Here is a 19962-nt window from a genome sequence, read left to right on the forward strand (position 1 = left end):
ATGATTCTTGATTCAGGATTCTTTGTTCTAAAGAACAACATTTATTTGAAATAGAAATCTTTTTAACATTATAAAATATCTTTACTGTCACTTTTGATCAATTTAATGCATCCTTGCTGAATAAAAGCATTCTTTTTTTAAATAATAATCTTATTTACCCTAACTTTTGAATGGTAGTGTATCTATTCTTTCCACAAAAATATTAAGCATCAAAAAATGTTTCCAGCATTGACAGAAATATCTAATGGATCATGTGACACTGAAGACTGGAATAATGGCTGCTGAAAACTCAGCTTTGCCATTACAGGAATAAATTATATTTTTAAATATATTCAAATAGAAAACATTGTCCTTACAATATTTCACAATATTTCTGTATTTTGGTCAAATAAATGCTGCCTTGGTAAGCATTAGTCTTCTTTCAAAAACATTACAAAATCTTAATTATTCCAAACTTTTGACCAGTATAGTGTATATAGAATATTTTTGTTTTGTTTCGGAGGGGCAAATTGTATATTGTCTATGCAAAAGCTTAATGGTCCTAAATAAAGGATTTACACAATGCTTTATTTCCATTACTAGTGAGTAATTCCAGACAATATTTGGTGTCCTATCACATTTATGCACTGCTAAAAAGCATCTCTCTTACTTTCTGGCTACAGCACGAGTGACAGACATGGTGACACTTTGCCGACTGTGATACTCCAGACAGACAGCCTCAGGATAAAGTAATGTACCCGGCCAAGATGCCCATTTGGAACATGATAGCTCATATCTGTTGTACACCTCAAACCGGCTTATCATAGGTTGACAAACACAAATAGGCCACTTTGTCAGGTACCCACTGAATAAAATAATCATGGTGCATCACTTGATAACAGCTATCACTTAGACTATAGCCCGTCTGATGCATGCATTTTTGATGATTACGATGCCTGCTTCTCAGTCTAGTTAATGTAATGCTGAGTTAAGGTGGAAAGCAGAAGTTTAGAATTTAAAGTATAGTGATCAGTAATACATTTCATGTGGCTAAAGGGTGGAGGATGGGTTACCGTAATGAAATACCGCAAAATTGAATTATCTCCAAGCGTTAAAAGCTACATGCTCCACTTGACTGGAGAAAATGACTAAATGCTGAGTGCTCCCGTCTGAACTCGAGTAACCTTTGGTGGAGAAGGGACTTATCCTGTGACCACATCCCTTCTGCAGGAGCTAGCAACTTCAGCTTTGTCCCCAAAATGAATCCTTCTTTTATGTCCCTTAACACCTGAGTTTATAGATCCGATTACATTTGTCTGTATGATTGTGCCAGTAAAGCTATTTTACTGTATCATTGCAAACATGATGCCTGGATATTTCCTCATCACTATTAAACAATGACCCAATTGTTCTCCAAAAATACTGTTCATGGACCAATTTTAAGACAGTCAGCAAAATTTGCAAGGGGTTGAAAAAGGCTTTACCTGCCAACAGATTGTACCCCATAGACAGATAATGATGGAGTAACGTTAGACCCTGTAGACAGCTGGAGTTCACAATATACTGTAGATTGGATTGCAGGGGCCACACTGTGAACAGATACAGCAAATCAAAGATGGCATTACAGAGCGCACATGCCGAGTTATCCTTCGGCTGTACAAGGCTACAAAGAATTGGCATTGTGCTCGTCTGTTAAATATTTCATTGTGAGACAATTGTTTTTCCCACTAATCCAACGTTATCAAACTCAATTCATTGGTTTATGTCAAAAAAATAAATAATAAATAAAATAAAAATCTACATCCCAATTATAAATGTCAATGTTACTTGGCACATGAATTATTTCGGATTAGAAAGCTGTGCTAGCAGTCCATGAGCATGCAAGTAAACTGTGAGCAGGGTTAAGGCATCAATGCATAGGGATTAGTAAAACTGTATTCATGAATTAATAGTCTAAAGGAGTGGTCACAGTATGTTAAGCATAAAAAAAAAAAATTCAATCCTGCAGCAACTTTATTGTTGTTGGCTGTGAACAACGGGCAGGCAAGACAGCCAGAGGGTTTAAAAGCAGAAATGTGAAGCTTGGATTTTTGTTTTGTACATTCATTAATTTTTCAGTTTGTTATTTCAGATGTTATGTCCTCTGAATTGTCTTTCTAGGTGGAATAATTCTTGTTATGCAAGACCTGTGGGTAGAATGTGCTCAAGTCAACAGTGCTTCATGAATAGATATGTCTGGATCCTTCCGTCCCAGACATCTACATAGAAAGTTGAAGCAAACATAATCAGATTTAAATAACCTTAAGTTGTTTGAAGAAATTATTATTCATCTTTTTAAATTTGTTTATAATGTTTAATTGATTTAGTTTATTCCTGTGCATATCAACAATATTATTGAATTTACTGCACTGACACTATCACATGAGAACTGAACTAAGTTGGGTGATGACATCACTGTTTTCTGCAGAATTGCTTTATAGAGGAAATTAACTAATTTAATAATTGATGATCTTTACAACGGAAATGAATCACCACTGAACTGACTTCAGCTGAACAATGACACTATTTTCTTTTAGAGCTGCCGTACAGCCGAAATTAACTCCGTTCACATCATTGATTCCTGTTTATCACTGTAAAGCTGCTTTGAAACAATAAGTATAAAGTGCTATATAAATAAAGGTTTTTATAGGCTTTTTTAGATACTTTTATATTGTATTGTAGCACTTTGAGTGTGAGATTTATTTTTTACTTTATTAAATTAAATGTATTATTGTCATTAGTTGTTTTCTTATTCTATCCATCCCCACAAAAATGTGTCTATTAGAGTTGGTATCACATATCAGTACATAGAAAATAGCAGTCCCAAAAACGGGTATGCCAGCCTTTACATGCTCAAACACATTTAGCACATAGTAGTTTTTACAAGTTTTAGTTCTAAAGCTAAAAACACTGACTTTTCAATACTAATGTACAGATGTGGATACCTCCCAAATAAATGTTATTTTTTATAGAAAATTTAGACGAGTACTATTTCTTTATTTTTACATCCCTGTTTAGGTGCCCCATAGACCATGAAAGAGTTTCCAAAATGCTTGTGGACACTGTTTTCACATTAGGTTCATTCAGTATCCACTCTGTCATAACTGAAAAACTACACGGCTCTGTGTATGTCTCTCTCTGAGGGAAGTGGGCGAGGTTTTGCTCACCTCAGGGATGCTGCTAGACAGCACTTGATCGCATTAGTAGTGTAAGTGTAGGCGTCGTCAGGGGAGCTGCAGGAAGAGAAAATGCTGCCGGGCTGAACACTCACTCTCTGGCCTCGCGGACTGCTTTCCTCGATGGCTGAAACGGTTTCCCGGAGCGAAGTGAATCCGAACTACGAAGAGAATTTATGCGGCTATTAAACCTGTCCGTTTTGGAATGACAGACTGTTATTCGTTTAAGATTAAAATGGAAATCAACCGAAAACAACTTATATCAAAGCGATGTCATTTTACCGTAGGGCTGATGTGTTTGTTTGTTTTGTCTGTTGACGCTTATGAATGTCCAGATACCTGCAAATGTAATGAGTCTGACAGAACCGTGATCTGTGCGGACACGGAACAGATCAAACTACCTCTCGAAGTGCCGAGAAGGACCCAAACCTTAACTCTGAACAGAAACAATATCTCCGTTTTAACCGAGAGAGCTTTTTCAGCCAACGGGACAGATATGGAGTTGCTCACGCTGTCACTGGAGGACAACAACATACGGGAGATCAAAAGTTGTGCGTTTTGTGGACTCCCCCGACTTCTTTCCTTAGAATTGAGTTACAACCGTTTAATGGTTGTGAATCCTGATGCTTTTTGTGGATTGGGACAGCTGCGTAATCTTTACCTCAATAACACCTTAATGGCTTCGGGCGCGAGCCAATTACAAAGCGCACTCTCCACGGACAGTTTGTGTAATCTTCAGACACTGGACCTGTCTGGAAACCATTTGAAATCAATTCCTCTAGATGGGTTTGATAACCTCAATTTAACCACATTAATACTGACAAATAATTCCATCGCCACCTTGGATAAAGATGATTTACAAAAATTTAATGAATTCAAGGAAATAAGTGTTAACTTATCACATAACCCGTTCGAGTGCAAATGTGACAAACTGAAGGAGTTTTATGATTGGCTTAAGAATAGCCGCCAATGCGTAGACTTGGAAACTCTGAAATGTGCTCAACCTGAAGAGAAGAAGGATATACCTCTGGTGAACGTATGCAAACCCCAAGACTTGGGTTCTTATGTGCTTCTCGGCATTGTGCTAGCCCTCATTGGAGTTGTGTTCCTTATGGTGTTGTACTTGAACAGACGAGGCATTAAGAGGTGGCTCAATAACATCAGAGAGGCCTGCCGGGATCAAATGGAGGTGTATCATTACAGATATGAACAGGACTCTGATCCCAGACTAGCAAACGTTGCCGTTTAAGCGGAACCGCGTGACACCATTTCCTTGGACTCTTTACTGAGACACTATGGTAATGAAACTGGAGTTTTGTGGCTTTTGTCTGTTAGCTTCGAGACAAGTGTAGCAACTCTTATAAGTTGACCAAATTAACCTTCAGCAGATATACACAATTAAAATGAACTTTATTGCTGTCTCGTTTCAAATGAGAAACCCTCCGGAGGGCGCTGCCTTCGAAATCAGACACAGCCTGTTTTAGGATAATGGACCTGGAATTTCAATAACTCATCATGGACTCATGGGCGTGTCCAATTTTTTGTCCAACAAAATGTTGTTGGAATGAGAATTTTTTAAAGATCCTTAGTGAGAAATTTGTTTCAATAGGAAATAGGAATAGGTATTAGGCTATGGAATGCAGGTGGTTTAACTGTAAATACATTTAGCTTTTGTGACATAGTATGAGAATGTTTAAGTACATTAGGGTGAAAGTATATGCACAAACAGTATATGCACTTCCTGGAGAACTGCTTGAATTTTTCATATTTTTTATTTATTTGTTGTTTTTTTTACCCCACATAACCTTGTATACAGTGCCAATTTCAGACACTCTTGGTGTAGAGTGAGACACAATGACATGAGTCCTTTTTTTTTTCTTGGCAATGTTTAATCTAGTCCTTTGATTTTGTTTATGTGTATGGATATTTGACTGTGCAAAAGATGTACAATTCTAATATTTTAAATATTTATCATATTTATATCAATATATATCATATTTTAAATTACTGTGATGCAGCCTGGATAACCTTCTGATGAAATTACAATATAGAGCAGTGACATAATACCATTTTACTTGTATCCTCAATAAAGCTCAAGATATCCTCAATGAATGCTCTTTGTGTGTGTGTGCGTTTTGCATGTGTCTCATGTTTATCTCGTGTCTCATGCGTTCCTTCATGCTTCATTTTGTTTTTACAATAAACATTCTGGATTTTCATCTTTGAGAATATCAAATAATGTCAACTAATCCGGGTTTAGAGAAAATCCATTATTCCAAATGCAAACACATTTTTAAGGCATCATTTGATTGCAGTGAAGCGAATGGCAGTTTCTTATAAGTGGAATATCATTAAATACTTTTAAATGCAATACAATGTATGTAGTGTGTGTATCTCAAACTCTCTTTAAATAACCTACTATGCGGCTATCTCTCCCTAATACTGATGATAGTTGGAGACAATTTGCTGCTAATAAAAGAACAGAGGCATTGGCTGAAGACAAATCTGTGACATAATTATAGCTGGGATTAATCTCATCAGGGTCATAACTATAAGAGGCGGATGTCCTATAAATCCTGGGTCTCGCCCCTGAGATGCTTCATTTGCCCAGGTTTAATTACTTGGTTCCTTATGATTGGGTGTTTGATTTTAAACACAAGGTCAGTTGCACACCAGCACAACCCCTGATACAAATCCTGTGGGTACTGAACAGAAAATGAATGTCCTGTGCAAATCCATTTAGCCTGAATAATTTTTTAATATAAAGTTTGTTATTAATGTTCACTGCATTGATGGTTTCTGTATCCTGTGGAATACAGATATTAGAGAGGTTGGGTAGTCATTTTAAACATTCGTTTTCAGCGTGTGGGAGACTTTTTTCTAATTATTAATTATTGCTTACTCCCAAAATTCAATTTGAATTAGAATATCACGATGGATGCGTGAACCAATGAGGTTTGTGCAGTTTCTCCTTTTCCTAAGTCATGCTCATGTAATGAACAAATGTTTTTGTGTACGCAACAAACCCGAATGGAAAGGAGACAATTTTGAGTGGATACAACTTAAAATCACCATGATATCAAAATGGACAATTCTTCTTTTTTTATTATTTTTTATTATTGCAATATTTAATATAAATGACTTATCCATGCATATTTGTTTTTAATTCATGTGCCCTTGTAATCTTCAATTAAAATAACTTCCCCCTCCCTCTTGCAGTGACATCTCTTCGACGTGTTAATTGGTGCGAGGGCGGAACAACCTGTCACTCACATGACATCACAGCAAGAGCAAACCACAACCATCAGATCAATTCCCGATGGACAAAATAAAGGTCCGCCCGACATTTATTCTTGTTTTCACACAGGTGGGAAACAGAGATCACATGACTGGATCACACGAGGGAGAGAGGGAGTTACATTCCACTAGACAGGATGTATGGACTACTTTTATGGTACTTTTATGCAAGTTTTGGTGTTTCACAGTTACAATCACCATCTTCTCATCCTTGTGTTTCACAGATAAAATGTCATATAGTTTGGAAGAAAATAAGGGTGAGTAAATGGAAATGTTAAATAGTAAATTTATTTTGAGCCAATTATTTCTTTCAAATTGCTCCTGCAATTTGAAAATAAGAACAATATTTTAAGAAAAACATTAAATCATATTATTTGAGCCCTAATATTTTGAGGAAATAGTAATTTCTTTATAATTTAAAAAATAAATATTTTTATGTTACTGTCCCTTTAGGGATTCATACCGTATTTCATTATTTTCAGAAAATGTACTCAAAATAGGGTTTTGAGGATTCTCAAAATATTGCAAAACTAGTGGTGCTGATTCTGGTTAAGAAAGCTGCAGGTGTTAATATGTGCTGATGGCATCAGTTCAAGTCTTAGATGATAAAAAAAGATTCTGCCTCAGCATCATTCATCTTCAGAAGGTGAATCTTCTTTCCCACCCTGATTTAATTTCACACATACATTTATTAATCTCACATGACCTACTCCAGACCCCAGTCTCTCAGCATCTTTGAGTTAGTCACACTCTGTGTGTAAAGAATTAGGCCTCTGACTCAGAGTCCATTCCCCCTGTAAGCCTGAGTGAAATTCGAAATGACTTTGTCCAATTCATTGACTTTCTAAAATTGAGGAAACAGTCAAATATTTATGCCGACCACAGCAAAAAAAGAAAAAGAGCAAGAGATAAAGAATAAAACCCTTTGAATAGGCTATTTTCTCTTATAATGGCCAGCCGTTTTGTGCTGCTCTGGTCTTGTGCCAACTCATCTAACTCTTTATAGTGCTAGGACAACCCATTACCATTCTATACTATCTTTTTTTGCACAAGGAACACCTTAGCATAGTGCCGGTCAAGCAACTACCTATTTTCAGTAAAAGTTTTTCAGGAGTTAACGTTCAGGGACTCTTGAAAAACTATTATAGCAACTGTTCTTATGTGATTTTTCCATCTGCAAAGAAGCTTGTCATATAAAGTTATATTATTAGCATGATCTCCGTTAGGTACTCATGTCTGTGTCATCTTATTCTTGACCTTGAGTATGTAAAATACATAACAGGTACTTACTAATTATTGGGGTGTGTATGCATTTAGAATTGTCAAGATACTGTCATGGACACATTATTTAAAAAGGGTTGTTGCTCCAATGCTCTAATTGAGACTCATTAAAATCCTTAATGTGTTGACTAGTTTGAGGAAAGGGACTCTTGGAAAACTGTGGCTCATTACATAACCCACAGAAAATGATGAAATATAAGTGTTTGTCTTTCATAATTGATGGCAATTGTCAAAAAAAAAAAAAAAATTCATCAGCAATCATGAGGGAAAAGCAGCTTTCAAACTAAATATATTTGAAGGTTTTGACAGGCTCTTGTCAGTTTGCTGTCTACCTGAAGCTTCTAAAATCCAGGTGGCAGAAGATGATACACATGATGTATCTGATGCAACATCTCATTAATATTCACATCAGAATTTTATCTTGCCATACATCACTGCAGCCAACTCTCAATATTTCAATAATCCTTAGTAAGATAATCTCTATTGAAACTGATCATTTTTAATGAACAAATAAACACCAAATTTAGGGCGACCTCAGTGACCTTTTTTCATTTAAGTTTTGAGAGTAATTTCCTCTTGCCCTCATGAGATGAGAGAAGCTTGGGGCTAATTAGGGCAGAAATCATTCACACAGACTAGACCTGATTTGTTTTTGTCTCAGAATTGCTTTAAGACAGACAAAGACAGTCACTTTGTCAATGTTGTCTTTATTTAAAGACATTATAGGTTGTGAGTTATTAGGTTGTGTGTGTGTGTAAACCTAATGCTCAAAATAGTTAATTGGTTTGAGTATACGGTAAACTCAAATCAAATGAGCTTTTATGAGTATTTAGAACTTTCTATTTCTTTTAAGTTCACAAAACTGACACATATTCAATAAGCCCACAATGATCTAATTTTCAAATCCAGCAAATACATTTATACATGAGATTTTGCAAAAACAGCTTAAAAACCCTTGCAGCCACAAAACATTTCACGCACACTATTCCATAGGTCTCTTTAGTAAAATCCTCATCACATGAAGTCTCAGTAAGCTTGCTATCCTATAATTTGATCACAGAGTGGTATAAAATATGACAACTTCACTCCATATGAGCGTAAAAGTATGACATTAACTGTTCTGACCCGCCGTTCAGTCTGTATTTCACACAGAGTGATGAGAAACGGCTTCAGCTGCTCCGAAACAATCACAGGATACGAGAGAGGTCGTGCTTTGAAGCCAAATACTACACAATGAATTAAGGTACTGTACATAAATTGAATAACTGATACTCAATGCCGGTACAGTGCAGGTTAATATACGAAAATTATACTTTTGGAGAGGCTGTGACCACTTGAAACACCTTGAATTGGATTTGCTCAATCCAATAACCTCTGGCCAGGCCAAATCCTTTGAGTGTAAGCTTTGATTAAAATGAATGAAGATTATATGTTATCAAAGCTAATTATAAGTTTAAAGCAGATAAAATGTGGGTTATGAAGACAAAATCGATAAGGATGGTGAGGATGGCACTTTTTTTAATAGTGCACTCCAAATTAAGACAGATATGGTGATGTGTTTTGAAGTGCCCCTATTTTGTTTTGTTTTTAATATTCCCTTTCATGCAGTGTGTAATATAGCTGTTTGTGAATGTAAACGTTCTGCAAAGTTGTAAACTCGAAAGTGCATGATAAATAAAGTTACTCTCTCTCAAAAGAAGGAATCGACTCAAAACCACATAAACCGGTTTTACGCCACCAGAAAATACATTTGCATAATGCCCGCTAGTTGTACGTTGTCCTCCCTCAAACAACTTGTCCCGCCTTCAAACTCTTAATTTTACTGACAACTGCTTCTCAAATCTCGGAGTTCAACGCAGGATTCACAAAACGCTTGCTCTTGAAAGATGGGTTAGTACTCTGTTTATTTGGAACAACTTGCTCCTCAGAATCACAACCTGTAAGTATGAATAATAATTGATGTATATATTTTCTACTAGGTGTTTAAAATACGTAGTTTTGTGTTTTATATTGTGTAAGTGTCCGGCTAACTGGATTAGTCACGTTATGACTGTCTTACTGAAATAGTTCTGCAAATCAGCTGTGGGCCACTACTGCCTAAAACTGTCTAATGCAGATTGTCGTTCTTACTACTTTGAGTAAAGAAAAAGGATGGATAAAGGAACTTTAATGTTACATCAGTCATTCACGTTAGTGCTCGGCTAACGTATTCACCGTTATTGACACAGTTAATGCAGTTCTCGCATGTGCACTGCAATAAATTAGAAATGAAACATGTTTGTTTGGACATACACTTGTTAATGCTGATGGTGAGAAATTACAGTTGAAACATCTCCTAATGTTCCTCAAACTGAACAGCTTATCACTGAGAAACATCCTGCTCAAGTCGTGCTTGCGATGGAGGTTCGGGTTGAATAAGTAGTTCATCCAATGTTTCATAATTGGACTCGGATAGATACGGTAAAATACGGGTCTTTACTGTGTGTACAAGCTGAGCTTTAGGAAGCCTCCGGAGCTGAAGTTAATGGTAATGGGCGTTTTGTTTCCGATGTGTGCTGTAAGCGGTAGACCAATCACTACAGACTGGGCCATCTGGCCAATCAGAGCAGATTAGCTTGCGGAAAGGAGGGATTTAAAGGTTAACTAAACCCCTGGTCAGAGCCTGACTCCACCCACTGGCAATATTTGAAAAATGCTGAAAAAGTAGGCAGAGCCCAGTGGAGAGGGGGCGTGCATCTGAGACGCATCTCTCTGTAGGCAAGGGCATGGTTAGCTGGTTCCATCTGACGTCACCAGCCACCACAACTTCCAATAGGAAAATTCAACTGCAGTAGCCACTGTTCAACCTGAAGAGGGCAGCACTCAGACGTTTTTACACCATATATTGTAGAATTAAAACACTTTAAACCCAAATGTCAAAAAAATTACTTGAATCAATGAACAGCACTAATAAAGCCCCAGTCTTACAGATCATTAACTAAAAAAAGTTGTTTTAGGGTTTAGTTACCCTTTAAAGAGACTGATTCATCCAATGAGTCGTTTGATAATCACTGAAAAATGTGGTGATGTGCAATGTATATTATGAGAAAATGAAAGTGTTTTTTGACCCTTGATGCATATAAAACTGTTGTAGGAGACCTCAAACAAAATTAGAAGCCTTTAAAATAGCATAATAGGGGCACTTTAATATAAAGTGGTTTTTTTTCATAGTGTTATACTTGTCAAATTAATCGGTGCCTTCAGGCATCTCAGTTTCATTTATTTTAAATTACAGCGACAACTTGACATCTCTAAACGCAATTATAATAGAAAGGAAGAAAGAAGTTTCAGGATTGATGTCATTTTAACACCTCAATCAATCAAGCTGTGTAACTTGTGTTCACACATCAAAGTGCAGTTGTAGTCATTCTCTTGTCTCTCAGAGAATGCACATCCTTTGCCAGCTGAGGAATTTAAACCTGCCACAGGAGCTGCTGATATAGTTCTACTGCACTTCTATATCTGTCTGTTTCACCAAATCAGACCTTAGAAGATTACAGCGGATAGTCCGGACTGCTGAGCTAATCACTGGTACAACCCTCCCCACTCTCTAAGAACTGTACTCATCCAGAGTGAGTAGAAGGGCTGGCAAAATCATTCTGGACCCCTCACATACAGGCCACTTCCTCTTTGAACTTTTGCCGTCTGGTCGGCGCAACAGAGCACTGAGCACCAGAACGGCCAGGCATAGGAACAGTTTCTTCCCTCAGGCAATCCATCTCATGAACAGTTAATGCCCCCACTTGGCAATAAGGATGTACATTACACAACACTATTATACATTTATTTATTTAAAACACCATACTTATTTACATTTCCTTCCTTTACATAACATACCTGTACACACATATATTGTCCATTGCCTATTTTTGTATATTGTGTTTTTTTTCTTGTATATTTTTATTTCCTATTTACTTATTAGGGCCCAAGTACGGTGGCCGAGAGAGCTCAACACGCTGCAACTGAAGAAAACACATGCAAATAGAAAAACACCTGCAAATTAAGAAAACATCTTCATCTGTTTCACAACACATGTGTGCTCCAAATACTCACAACACAACCAAATACAGAAACGCGCTGCAAATAGAACAGAACACAATGGAAATATTTCCGGGGAACCCAATAAGTGACGGACCCGGCTAGGACGTTCTACTTTTATTATTATTTAATTTTTTTGCAAAACATACAGAGATGACACGTTTATGACATACAACTTTGTATACAATATACAAAATGTATTTACAATATGTTCAATGTCATAAGAATACTAAAAAGTACAATGAAGACTAAAATAAATAAATAAATAAATAAATAAAGATAGAGGAAAAAGAACATGAGGGAAAGACATTAATCTATACATCAGTTACATTGTACACATTTTGTCATGTTATGTTAAAATAAGTTTCATAAGAAATGTTAGAATGCAGCTAGGGTCCAAATATGAGACGGCAAGTTTTAAAGTTGAGACACTCACACACAGATATAATGCATATTTTAAAAACTTTGTTGTATAAAATGTATATTTATTTGCAACAGTTATGTTAACAGCAATAATACTATATTTCTGGTAAGAACAGCTATTCAGCTGATGGACACGCACTGTGTTGTCATGGGAACATCCCAGGTGAAAATAATGAGGAAATTACGTTGTCTTTTGTTGCTCCCTTCATCAACATAATGGCACACAAGTGCCCCGCTCCCTCCAAAGTGCCCAATTCAAGGGCTCTGCCGTCTGCCCTTTTAAGAGAGTAGGGCATAGGTAAAGCTCACGAGCAATAAGCACGTCCCAGCCGTCCGTCCGTCACTTATTGGGTTCCCCGGAAACATTTCCGTTGTGTTCTGTCCTATTTGCAGCGCGTTTCTGTATTTGTTTGTGTTGTGAACTTTTGCAGCGCGTTTCTGTATTTGGTTGTGTTGTGAGTATTTGGAGCACACGTGTTGTGAAACTGATGAAGATGTTTTCTTAATTTGCGGGTGAGCTCTCTCGGCCACCGTACCCAAGCCCTGAAAGGGCGAAGGCCCTATTGTTTTCGTAAGGATTATTTTTAGGGCCCAAGCCCTGAAAGGGCGAAGGCCCTATTGTTTTCGTAAGGATTATTTTTTTTCTTTTCTTTTTTTTTTTCTTCATTATTTTTTTTTGTGCCTTTTTGCCACTTTTGGGGCCCTTAACATGCTCAAAAACTCTTGAAACTTTGCACACAGGTCAGAACCCGCGGCAAGTCGGAGGAAGTCGGTTATTATACGTTGTTTGGAAAACGCATACAATGGAATGTGAAATACTCCTCCTAGGGAATTCATCCGATCGCCACCAAACTTGGTGTGAATGAAGTCAAGACATTGAGGATGAATTCTTGCGAACAGATTTTTGTTATCTCGAACGGTTTGGCCGTGGCGAGGAAACAAATTTATGGCGAATAATGGGACACAGGAAGTGTGTTATAACTTCTGCATACATTATCTGATCTTGCTGAAACTTCAGCAGTGTGTTCGTTGTAAGAGGCCGATCACATGGATGTGACATTTGTGAGTCAAAGTTATAGCGCCACCAACTGGCAACAGGAAGTGTGTCACTTTCAAAATGCTTTGAAATCACCCTCTTATTTTTGCCCGATTTGCTTAAAACTTTATGTGTATAATGTAGACGCACGGCAGATGTAGACCTGTGGAAGGATTATTGATATCTTAGATACTGTTGCCGTGGCAACGCATCAAACTTTAATATTCTTTTCGGATGCTTTTGAGACTCTTCACATGCTTGAAAATGCATGAAACTCGACAGACACATCACATTTATTATCCAGTAGACATGTGCAAAGTTTCAGAAACCGGCGTGGTGGAATGGCTCAGTAGCGCCACCTTTAGTCAAAAATGGGGGCTTAGTTTTTCCTAGAATCACAAAACTTGGTAGGTGTATTGTTCTCATCAAGCCGGACAACTTTCTAATTTACAGTCATTACCTCAGACCAACAGGAAGTCAGATATTTTGGTTTGAATGTGGATTTTCTGGAGAATTTTCTCTCTCTCTCTGTGTGTCTCTGTGTGTGTGTGTGTGTGTGTGGGGGGGGGGGGGTGTCTATTCCATTTAATCTTTGTTTTTCAAGGTTTCAGGGGCTTTTGGGGCCCTTAACGTGCTCAAAAACTCTTGAAACTTTTCACACAGGTCAGAACCCACGGTCATCAGAGCCGGGCTGAAGCTGGTACCCGGGCGTGGCAGGGGGGCTCAACAGCGCCCCCTTGCACACGGTCTGAAAACTTGGTCCATATATCAAACACGCTTGCATGAATTAATATGAAACTCGGTACACATATAGATCGCATCGGGCCGAACAACTTCCAATATTAAGTTATTAGCTCCGCCCAACAGGAAGTCGGCTATTATGGGTTGTTTGAAAAACGCATGCTGTGGAATTTGATGTACTCATCCTAGAGAATTCATCCAATTGCCTCCAAACTCGGTCAGCATGAAGTCAAGACATTGAGGATGCTAAATTGCGGACGGATTTTTGATATCTCGAACGGTTTGGCCGTGGCGAGGAAACGAATTTATGGCGAGAAAAGAGAAACACTAAGTAATATAATTTCTGCATACGTTAACTGATCTTGATGAAACTTCAGCAGTGTGTTTGTGCTTCAGCAGGCCGATTAGATAACTGGCAGCAGGAAGTGTGTCACTTTCAAAATGCTTTTGACCGCACTGACATGGATAATGGTGCAGAGCGAGCGTTTTCAATGAATTCCTATGGAAGTAGGAATGAACTAAAAAGTGGAGGGCCCAAGCCGGTGACACCGCCACCCCGGTGGCTTTAGTGTAACTAAAGGCACCAGGGTGGCGGTGCCACCGGCTTGGGCCTGCAATCGCTGCTCGCAGCTATATTTTTTATTCTTTTTATTATCTATGTCATGTCACTGTCATTCTGTTTGTGCTGAAGCTTCTGTCACCAAAACAAATTCCTCATATGTATAAACATACCTGGCAATAAAGCTCTTTCTGATTCTGATGCTAATAAGCAACTAATAGTGAGAATTTGACCCTAAAATAAAGTGTTACCTTTAAGGTTTTTGTTATATGATTTTCCCACTTTGAGTGTTATGGAGTTATGGAGTTCTTAATGCTGTCTTCATATTATCCCTCTGGGAGATTATATTGTTGTTACAAAAATGAACACAAAAACAAACAGACTAATTAGTGGCAATTAAGGCAATTAGTCACACCATCAATAATCTCACATTAGTGAAGCAAAAACCACTAATGAATGTCTTTTCTCTCAAGACTAGTTGATACTGGAGGTTCTCTCCTGTTTAATAACACCTCTGGAGAACAAATTTGACAATATATTCCCCATAAATGTTCTCAAGTTTCATTAAGGATCCGAACTGTGAAACAGAGGCAAAAACGTGTTGTCCACAAACCACCACAACACCTTTTCATGTATTATTAAGACAATGTAACATTTTCATTGTTAGATTTCTGGTTGAATGTTTTAATGACTTTTGCCATCAAATAATACAGATGTTAAAGGTGATTTATAAAGCACAGGCTGTTTGTGACTGTTTCTCATAGGAATCTGGTTTCTCGTCCACTGAAAGCAAAGCGCGCTGCAAGGAAACTTGGTCGTAAAGGAAGGACGGCTATGCAGAACGGCAATTCTGCCCCCAACAACTCCCTCATTCAGCCTGCAGGATTTTACATTGTTGGCATGATTTCAATGCCGTACAAGGAAATTTATGTCATTTTCCTCACTGTGCTCTATGTGATCACAGTCATATGCAATGTCTTTCTGATCATCATCATTTTCTATGACCACCGACTGCATGTCCCAAAGTTCATGGCTGTTGGTAATCTGGCTTTGGTTGATCTTGTTCTCAGCACTTCTCTTGTGCCTGGCATGATAAAGACTCATCTTTTTCTAGACAATTTTGTGCCATTTAAATGGTACCTTGTGCAAATGTTCACTTACTATACTTTTGTATGCCTCGAGTCGTTTTCCATATGTGTTCTCTCTTATGACAGATTCATTGCGATCTGCTTGCCTTTAAGACAGGAGTCTATAAACACAAACACCAGAATGGCTTACATAATTGGTGCAATTTGGTTATTTTGTGGTGTTGTAATAATCTCTGCTACTATATCCATCCTGCCCCTCTCATTTTGTGGCTCTCTTAATGTCGACAGCTATTTTTGCGATTATGCTCCTGTTTTAGAACTTGCTTGCAATGATAGGATGCACCAGTGGAATTTTGGCACTTCTTTAGGTATACTCATCATAGTTGTACCTATTACTTTTATTTTCTTGACTTACATAAGTATATTGATCGCTGTATTCAGAATGAAAAATAATCAGAGCCGGTATAAGGCGCTGTACACATGCATCGAACACCTCGTGTCAGTGACCTTATTCTTCATTCCAATTTTAGTTATCTTCAATATAAAATTTTTTGGAGCTTTTTGGAACTCCAATGCTGTTCTTGTGTGCTTGTCTTTGTCATCCCTCATCACACCCTTTGTGAATCCCATCCTTTACTCATTGAAAACTAAAGAGATTAGAAGCAGGATTCATTCTTTGTTAACCCACAGACTGTCTGTTCATCCTCTTAAAAATGCACATTAATGTATAGAACATAATTGCGGCTCAAGTGCAAAGTGCTGAGATTATTTATAATGTTATCTTGGAGGATTTCTGTGATGCTTTTGGTATTATTTTGTGTTCATATTAAAATGCATTGTTTTTCAATAAAACTTAAATATCCAATTCCAATTCCTCAATGCTCTGCAGTTATCTTGTAAGAGCTAGCATACTTTAATTTTATCATAAAGAACCACTCCATGTATTCTTTCATTGTGCAACATCTCTGTAAAATGTTCACACCTGGGAAAGAGCCTCTAAATTATTTATCACCACACATATAAAACCAAGTTCTTTTTAATACAGTAATGTTCTTTCCCTGTATCTATTGTCTACCATGTCTCTTATGATTATCAAAAGCTGCTTGGTAATCAAAGTGCAAAGATTGCACCAGGTGTACAGCACATGTAACAACCCATACGAAAAAGTAGTTTATTCAAGTGTTCTATTTGTATACTTCTTTTAGACTAAAAATGAGAAAGTATACTTTCAGTCTACATTTTATATACTTCTCAAAAATATACTTAAAATTACACTTAAGTGTACTTGACTTGTACTGAGAGAAAAGTCCAAGTATATTTGGCCTGTACTTGTACTCAATCTTTTGACCGAGATATATTTAAAGTATAATTAAGTATTCAAAGTATACTTGGCTTGTAGTTGTGTTAACTCTGTTGATCAAGTAGCCTGTTAAATATACTTTTTTTTACATAGTTTTTCATGTAGTCTTATGAAGCTTACATTGTTTGAAAATGTTTATTAGGATATTGATATAAAACAGATATGTTTCTAATTCTGCGTATCTGAATTTTTGTGTAGGCTAGTCCACTGGTAGTGTACATGGGAATTAACTTTAATTCTACTTTACTCTTACCCCAATTTTGACTGAATTTTCCAGCTATCCATGTTTTCACTGATATACGGTAGGGAACACATCTTCTAGTACAGAATCTCCGGATCAAAACACAGGAGAATAAGAAGCTGAAACAAGTGATAGAAGATTGCTCACTCAAATGTAAAATAACGTGATCATCAAACATTAAACAGCGTGTAAATCAAAACTGCTTAATGTTACCAAATGAAATGAAGCGTAACCCATGAAGAGAAAACGACTGTGAAGCTTTGGGGGGTGTTGGACTCGATATACTCCATCTGAGTTTTTATCATTGTTCTGGATTTGATCAAGGTGTAGTCTTTGACAAAAATGTGATTTTCTCAACTTTTTTGTTTAAAATGTTGCCTTTCTTTTGATGAAACTTACCGACATTTAAGTGTTGTTTTTAAATTTAGTTAGAAATTTAATTTAAAGGTATTTTCAAGTACAACAAAAATATCATTTCAACATAGTAGTATGCTGCAAGTGCAAAAATAATATATAAATATTAAACTATAAGTATAATGTTATGTTCACTTAAGGAAAACTTACAAGTATACTTGCAGTATAAACTAGTTTACTGACATTCAGTGTGTACTTTCATAAACTAAAAAATGTAACACTTGTATTAAAATAGTAAACTACTTTATAAGTTCACTTGTAGTACAGATGCATTACAAGTGAGAAACCTAGTTGTGTACTTAAAGTTTACTACTCTTACACTTATAGTACACTTAAACGTATACTTTTATATACTAAAAGTAGGCCAATTTAGTCCCAAGCAGTATTGAAATAGTACACTAACAAGTTTACTACAAGTACACATTGATATTAGTATACTTACTACATAAAGTATACTTAAAAATATACTTGAACAATACTTAAGTATACTTCATAAAATGAACTTGAAGTATACTTCTTTTTCGTAAGGGAAGGTCTGAGCTGATCATTTGCTGGCTGACTATAGTTTCATGAAGGGGGAAAAATATCTGACAGCCTTCAACAGGTAGGACCAGCTGGTAGCCGATTTGCTGCTAATCCAAGATGTTTCACCAGCTAACTAACCAGACAAGCCAGTGACTAACTAGACCAGAGGTGTTCAATCCTGCTCCTGTAGGGATACTGTCCAGCAGAGTTTAGCTCCAACAGTTAAACACACCTGAAGTAATCAAAAGGAAGTGCACAAGACTGTCCCATGTCTTAAAAATGCTAAAGAGCAGTGCCCTGAACGCACACTAAACCCACACTATTCCATTTCGGAACAGGTTTCAAAGCTAAGCATATCCCATCATGCATCCTGTTTGGGAACTCATGCCCCAAAATATCGAGACATTGAGGAAAACATTCCACTGCAAGTTAAAGGTATAGCGGAGGATCTTTCTGAATTTTAGATAAGACCCGCCCTCTCCACTTTTTGAAAAGTTTGGTTGATTCACCAGAATGATTGACAATTAGGAGGACCAATAGTATAGGTGATCCACCCGGAAGTAAAAAATCCTCCGCTATACCTTTAAATTAATTAGATATTACATATAATTTGGTAGGAAAACAAAGTGTTTCACACTTTATTGGTGCGAAGATGAGTACTGGTATGCTGCAGTATGTGTATTTTGTACAACAATTGCAACTGCTTTTTATAACTTAATTAGAAGCACCACAATTCTTAAATTGTGTCATCTATAGGGTCTACTGAACAGACATTTAGAAGTTTATTTTCAAATGCAACGTATTGAAAATTAAAATAAATCTTTGTAAACACTTGCATTTTAGCTACACTTTCCTTGGTTTCACAGACAATGGTTTAGCCTAGTCCCAGACTAAAATGCATGTATGAGCTGTTTTAACTGATAGCAACTTGCTCTAACATCTTAAAATATGTCAGTGCCATTGTTTTGTCTCAAGATGCACACCAGTAATTTTACATTACACACAGTAATGTTTTTTTTTTCTAAGGCACAATTATAAAAGCTGCTTAAATGTTCTTATTAAACTAAGGCCTAATCATGGCTTAATCTAGCCCTGTCTTTTAAACTGGGCCTACGTTTATTTGGATCCCCATTAGCAGCGGCTACACGTGGGGTCCCAACAAGTAAAAATACAAAACTACATTATTCAACAACAATAAAAGTTCAGTCAATTTTAATTCTGTCAACTGTCAATTTTTCAATTCAGTTAAAACCCACAAAACCAAAATTCATTCCAAATATCAAAATTAATAAGTGTGCTCAGGCTCAGTGCAACGGTCTTACGACGACTGTCAGTGTCGAAATGTATGAGCCAATCAAATCAAAGGAGGAGGGCTTTACTGTTCATAAAACTCAATTTCGCGTTGTGGCTGCATTACCATTATGTGTGCATTATCTTTCTAATGATAATTTAATGACCCATCATCCATTCTTCATTATAAGATGTTCCTTTGTGCAACAAATAGTTGAGATGAGCAACTAAATGCCAATGAACATGTAAAATAGAGTCTTGCTGGTTTGAAAGCTACAGGCCAGATGTATGTGTATAAGATATGCTTAAGGAGACACACAAGCAAAGCCAGCAGCTATCAACCTGAACATCCATTAAAGCTAAGCAGGTTTGATCCTGGTCAGTATCTGGATGGGAGACCTCCTGGGAAAACTAGGTGGCTACTGGAATAGGTGTT

At 37.0% G+C, this 19962-nt stretch overlaps 2 protein-coding genes across 2 annotated transcripts; both read left to right on the forward strand.

The window, feature by feature from the left end:
* Positions 1 to 3258: 3258 nt before the first annotated feature.
* On the forward strand, positions 3259 to 5293 carry tpbgl (trophoblast glycoprotein like). Its single transcript, XM_084105204.1, has one exon. The coding sequence runs from the start codon at positions 3400 to 3402 to the stop codon at positions 4441 to 4443; it is 1044 nt and encodes a 347-aa protein (XP_083961330.1). The 5' UTR covers positions 3259 to 3399; the 3' UTR covers positions 4444 to 5293.
* Positions 5294 to 15442: 10149 nt separating this feature from the next.
* LOC311075981 (olfactory receptor 1F1-like) lies at positions 15443 to 16420 on the forward strand (the record flags this gene model as incomplete). Its single annotated transcript, XM_084103732.1, has 1 exon — positions 15443 to 16420. The coding sequence occupies one exon, from the start codon at positions 15443 to 15445 to the stop codon at positions 16418 to 16420; it is 978 nt and encodes a 325-aa protein (XP_083959858.1).
* Positions 16421 to 19962: the final 3542 nt, after the last annotated feature.

Source organism: Abramis brama (assembly GCF_963993115.1).
Source record: "Abramis brama genome assembly, chromosome: 25".
NCBI classification, from domain to species: Eukaryota; Metazoa; Chordata; class Actinopteri; order Cypriniformes; family Leuciscidae; genus Abramis; species Abramis brama.